At 44.5% G+C, this 5,572-nt stretch overlaps 1 protein-coding gene across 1 annotated transcript; it reads left to right on the forward strand.

Annotated features, from left to right (window-relative positions):
• The first annotated feature begins 4,347 nt into the window (after positions 1–4,347).
• On the forward strand, positions 4,348–4,808 carry LOC117032249 (nuclear nucleic acid-binding protein C1D-like). The gene has a single exon (XM_033123605.1). It carries the CDS (start codon positions 4,383–4,385, stop codon positions 4,806–4,808), a length of 426 nt encoding a protein of 141 aa, XP_032979496.1. The 5' UTR covers positions 4,348–4,382.
• Positions 4,809–5,572: the final 764 nt, after the last annotated feature.

Genomic DNA, 5,572 nt, shown 5'->3' on the forward strand with positions numbered 1-5,572 from the left:
TCTCCAACTTAAGCAGGTATCAGAATCTCTTGGAGGACTTGTTAAAACTCAGATTGCTGGTCCCCATACCCAGTGTTTCTGATTCAGTTAGTCTGGGGTAAGACCCAAGGATTTGCATTTCTAGCAAGCTCCGTGGCGGTGCAGCTGCTGTGGTCCAGGGACCACACTTGAGAACCACTGAAGTAGATCAAGAAGAGGAGGAAAGGCATGTCAGGAGGCAGGGGAAGTGTGTGCAAAGACCTGAGGGGTGAAAAAGCAACAGGTGTTGAGAGAGCGATGAGCAAATTCGTGAGGCTTGCACATGGTGGGTTGCCAGGTACAGACGATGACGGACTCGTGTGCCAAGCCTCAGAGTTTGGACTTGATCCTGGAAGTGAAGGGCAGCCAAAGGACCTTCTCGTGGAGGGAAGAACATGAACAGATTGGCACTTGAGCAAGATCACCTTGGAGGGCAGGCGGAGTGGGGAGGACAGAATGGAGGCAGAGAGACTAGTTAGTTAGGAGGCGGTCGCACTCGTCTTTCAGGTCCCACTAGCCTCCGTCTTTCTTATTGGTACCCAGAGTCCTGGCAGTGGGAAGTCATCAGGACTTAGACGAGCAGCAGTTCATGTAAAAACAGCCACACGGCCAACCACCCGTCTGGCAGTCGGCAGGAAGCACAGAAGCAAACCAGGGATGTACAGCATCTCATCAAAGCCCCCCAACGGCCTGTGCGCAGAGGCTGAAATGGAAGCTCAGAGAAGTTCAGGAACCTGCCCAAGGTTAAGACAGAGCCAGATTCGAGCCCAGGGGGTGGACCCACTCTCCACCACTCCACATTTCCCCATACCAGTTCTGTGAGAAATGGCCTTGCTTTGTGGCTCTGCGTGTTGTGAGAGCTCAGTGTGTTCTGTGGCATGTGCTGGATGCTGTGACGTAGTTGTCCCCACCACTCCTGTCCCACTTGTCACAGGGTGAAGGGTTTCCTTGGAAGTCTTCATGGGGCTGGAGAGAGCGATGGAAAGAGGACTTTGTCAGGCACTCCGATTTCCCGATGAGGCAATAAACCAAGGTCTGGGGGAGAAGTCTGTCATTCTGCCTGTCAGCTCCACGGACATAACTTGGAATCATTCTCAGACGCTCCCAGATCAGTGGGAAAGAGCATAAAACCAGCCTTGCTGAAATCCCAGAGATGGCAAGAGCAGTGAGGAGAGTTCACTTCCCAGGTAGAAAGTGAGTTTTTTCATGCACTCAACTCAACTAGGCACAGAGAGAGATGCGGAAGAATGAAAGCAGAAAGGATGTCAGAGAGGGAAGGATGCATTGACTCGGAGTCAGAAAAGCTGGCTCCAGAAGTCCCAGCAGCCACTGGCCAGCTGTGTGACCCAGGGCAGGTCCCTTTCCCTCTCTGGGTTTCAGTTTCTGTACCCAGTAAAATCACATTATCTCTAAGCTCCCTTCCTGCTTTGACATTTTACACTTTTCCTTTTCAATGTACCTGAGTGTGACTTTTCCAGGAAAATGTCAAACCTTTCAAAGGGCAAGCCTCTATGTTTGCCACACATCTTTTGTCACTCTTCAGCTCGTCTTGTCTCCATTCATGTCCAGGGGATTTTCTACAGTGTATGCGTTTTCTAATTTCTCTAGCCATATTTCCTTGTTTGCACTGGTTGACTGTTGCAGAAATAGGGCACTGTTTTTTTAAGCAAATACGCAGTCCCAGGCCAACAGGAATATCCTGTTTACAAGAGCCTCCTTTTACAAGGTACCAGCTGTTTGAAAACATTTGTGTATTGCCACATCAGAATAATCTCCTGATAAGCAACTATTTTTTTTTCTAGTAACATCATTTTCTTTCCTGTAATCATAGAGTGGGATAGATGATCCTTCAAAAGTAAATATCCAATGTGATTCTCATGATAACCTGGTGTCTTCCTCTCCTTCTAAATTAGCATGCTAGAGTTGCTCGCTGTAAAAAAAAGAATACCACAAGCTAAGAGGCTTAACCAACAGAAATTTTTGTGTCATAGTTCTGAAGACTTGAAGTGCAAGATGAAAGCGTCGGCAGGGTTGGTTCCTTCTGACGGCCGTGAGGGAGAATCTGTTCGTGTCCCTGAACTGGCTTCTGGTAGTTTGCTGGCAACCTCTGACATTCTTTGGCTTGTAGAAGCATCACTCCTCTCTGCCTTCATCTTCACATGGCGTTTTCTCTGTATGCATATCTGTATCTAAAGCCCCCCTTTTTATAAGGACGTCGGTCCTATCGTTAGGGGCCCACCCTACTCCAGTATGACCCCATTTAACTGAGACTTCCAACTGCAAAGAGTCATCGACCGTAGGTGACCCAGAGCTGCTCAGAAATCCGTCACTGTGTTTGTACTGGCCACACTTCCCAAGGGCTGTTCCCAGTCACTGACTGAGTGCAGCAGGCGTACCAGGGCAGCCCTGTTCCTGGGAGACACCAGATGCCTCTGAGAGGTGACATTGGTTCAAGGACTCCCCCACAACCTTGCTGAACCTCCCTTTGCTTGCATGGCAATCTATGATGCTTCTACTCAAGCGTCCTTCCTTGTCTCTTTCACTCGGGGTCAGACTTGCATCCACCCTTGTTTTGCCTCTTGAGAGAACTCCACAGACAACTCTATCTTCTCTCCTAGACCTGGAGCTCTCCCAGCCTTGCACAGGTCCTCCTGGTTTTCCCACACAGGTGCTTCTCCTAATAAACCCCTCCATATCTAATTCCATTGTAGCACCCACTTCATGAAGGACCTGCACTAATACAAGAAGTGTATTGAGCAGTTAAATTGTAAGAGTCGTCAAACTTATAAGACGTGGTGGTGTCTTCAAAACCACAATGAGATAGTGCTTCACACCCATCAGGATGGCCACTATAGAAAAACCTGAAAATGTTTTTGGCGAGAAGAGAGAAAGTACACTTTTAGTGGGAATGTAAATTGGTACAGCCACCATGGGAAAGAGTATGATATTTCTTCAAAAAAAAATTAAACATAGACCTACCATAGAATTGATTTAGCAATTCTACTTCTGGGTATATACCTAACAGAATTGAAATCAGGGTATGAAACAGGTATTTGTACAAATCATGTTCATAGCAGCATTACTCATGGTAGCCAAAAGATGGAAACCACCTAAATGTCAATCAGTGGATGAACAGATAAACGTGTGGTATATACATACACTAGAATATTATTCGACCTTTAAAAAGGAAGAAATTCTGACACATGGTACAACACAGGTGCATTTATGGAATTATTCTAAGTGAAATAAGCCAGTCACAAAAAGACAAGTAGTGTGTGACTGCACCTATATGAGGTGTCTAGACAAGTCAAATTCATCGAGACAGGAAGTAGAATGGTGGTTATGAGGGGCCAGGAGGAAAGGGGCATGGAAAGTTATGGTTTAATGGTTAGAGAGTTGCAGTATGAGGAGATGAGGACGTTCTAGCGATGGATGGTGGTGATGGTTGCACAACAGTGATGTACTTAGCCCCAGCGAACTGTACATGTAAAAATGGTGAAGGTGGAAAATTTTATGTTACGTGTATTTTGTCACAATTAAAAGTAAAATTCCATAAAATCCTTGCCTGTTAGAGAGTGCAAAGTTGGAAGAGATCAACCAAATCCTGTTGACGAATGCTTGGGGTACCTGGATGAAAAAGCCAGGGAAGCAGAGGGCAAGCGGTTCATTCTTCACAAGACGTAATGGTGTGTAGGCTTCTGGTTACAAGTTTATCACTTTAAAACCTAAAGTCTAATCTTTTCCTGTTGAGATGATCCTCATTCATACCTCATTTCAAGGAGCTTTATGATTCACCAGACAGCTGGTCGTGAATTGGAAAACATGTTTATAATGTCGGCTTGTTACTTCATAAACTTCGTTTATTTTTTTGTTTGTTTTTTGTTTTTGTTTGTTTTTGGTAAGAGAAACACAGAGAGAGGCAATGGCTCCTAGCAAGGAGATTCCCCCTAAATGAACTATTTTGATCATTTAGATGCATCCTGTTGCCCTGGTGATACCAGGAAGATACCAGATGCAAAAATGGCCAGGCTTTTCCATCTAAAAGTTTTTATTTTCAAAGAGAGAAAATGTAGATTCAGGAATAAGTCAAAGGGTTTAGCCAAATATCTAGCAGGCAGAAAAGGAGAAAATACGTGTACTTTCTGAGGTTAATACTTCCTTTTTAGCTTCTTGTCTTCAAACTGATGTTATGGGCAGTAAATAGGGGCTTGGGCTCGTTAAGTTTCAAATCCCAATTTAACTACATACCTAGGGCAAGGTATATAATTTCTCTGTGCCTCAGTTTTCTTATCTGTAAGTTGGGAATGGAAATAATGACTCTGTTTTCCGGAAGACAGGAGCGGAAAGGCAGTGAGTTGTTCATAATGGCAGCAGAGGAAATTAATAAAGACTATCCAACAGAAATTCATGAGTATTTACCAACATTTGAGAATTCTATTGGTGCCGTCGATGAGCTGCTGAAGACCATGATGTCTGTTTCTAGAAATGAGTTGTTGCAGAAGTTGGACCCACTTGAACAAGCAAAAGTGGATTTAGTTTCTGCTTACACATTAAATTCAATGTTCTGGGTTTATTTGGCAACTCAGGGAGTTAATCCTAAGGAACATCCAGTAAAGCAGGAATTGGAAAGAATCAGAGTATACAGGAACAGAGTCAAGGAAATCACAGACAAGAAAAAGGCTGGCAAGCTGGGCAAAGGTGCAGCTTCAAGATTTGTAAAAGATGCCCTCTGGGAACCAAAACCTAAAAATGCATCCAAAGCTGCCAATAAAGGGAAAAGTAAAAATTAAAAAAAAAAAAAAGAAAGAAAGAAAAGAAAAGAAATAATGAGTCCTTCATAAGGGTGTGTATATTAACAACAGCTAGAAATTCCTGCACACTTTCTATGTGCCAGGCATTGTGTTAAGTCTTTTATATACTTGACTCATTTAATCCTCCAGCACAGGATGATCTAATTCCAAAGTGAACGATCCTACCATGACGCAACACTACATTGTATTAATTGCAGAACGCATGTGAAAAATATAAGCCTGCCTCAGTAAACTTTCAGTAGCTGTAGCATTTTCCCTGTTTTAGGGATGTGAGTCTGAGGTTCAGAGAGATGAAAGAACTCTCTAAAATCACAGCAGGAGACTGTTGAGCTGGGGTTTGGTGTTGGTTGTTTCCTCTTCAACCCCATACAAAGTGTGCAGAGGTGCCAGGGAAACTGGTCATCCATCAGGGAGAGGGGGCTTTGAGCTGGACTTTGAGAGGTGACAGATGGAAGAGGAGCAGGGAAGGACGTGTAGGACAAGTCAGCATTCTGGGAATGGCACACGGAGGGGTGGGCTTGGCGAGAGTCGTGGGAGCAAGTCTGGAGAGTATTGTAGACCAGGTTACAGAGAGCTCTGAATTCCGGCCGAGAATATACTTTACCAGCTCCGGAGAATTCACAAAGCTTACAATCCAGCAATCCACTTCTTGGTATATACCCTAGATGAAGCCTTACTCGTGCGCACCAGAAAATACACACAGAATTCCACAGCAGCATTGCAAGTAATGGCAAACCACTGGA

This window comes from Rhinolophus ferrumequinum, chromosome 12, assembly GCF_004115265.2.
Source record: "Rhinolophus ferrumequinum isolate MPI-CBG mRhiFer1 chromosome 12, mRhiFer1_v1.p, whole genome shotgun sequence".
NCBI lineage: Eukaryota > Metazoa > Chordata > Mammalia > Chiroptera > Rhinolophidae > Rhinolophus > Rhinolophus ferrumequinum.

Bases quoted from the DNA above. Each gene is read 5' to 3' on its own strand.
- LOC117032249 (XM_033123605.1), top strand. From the start codon at position 4,383: ATGGCAGCAGAGGAAATTAATAAAGACTATCCAACAGAAATTCATGAG.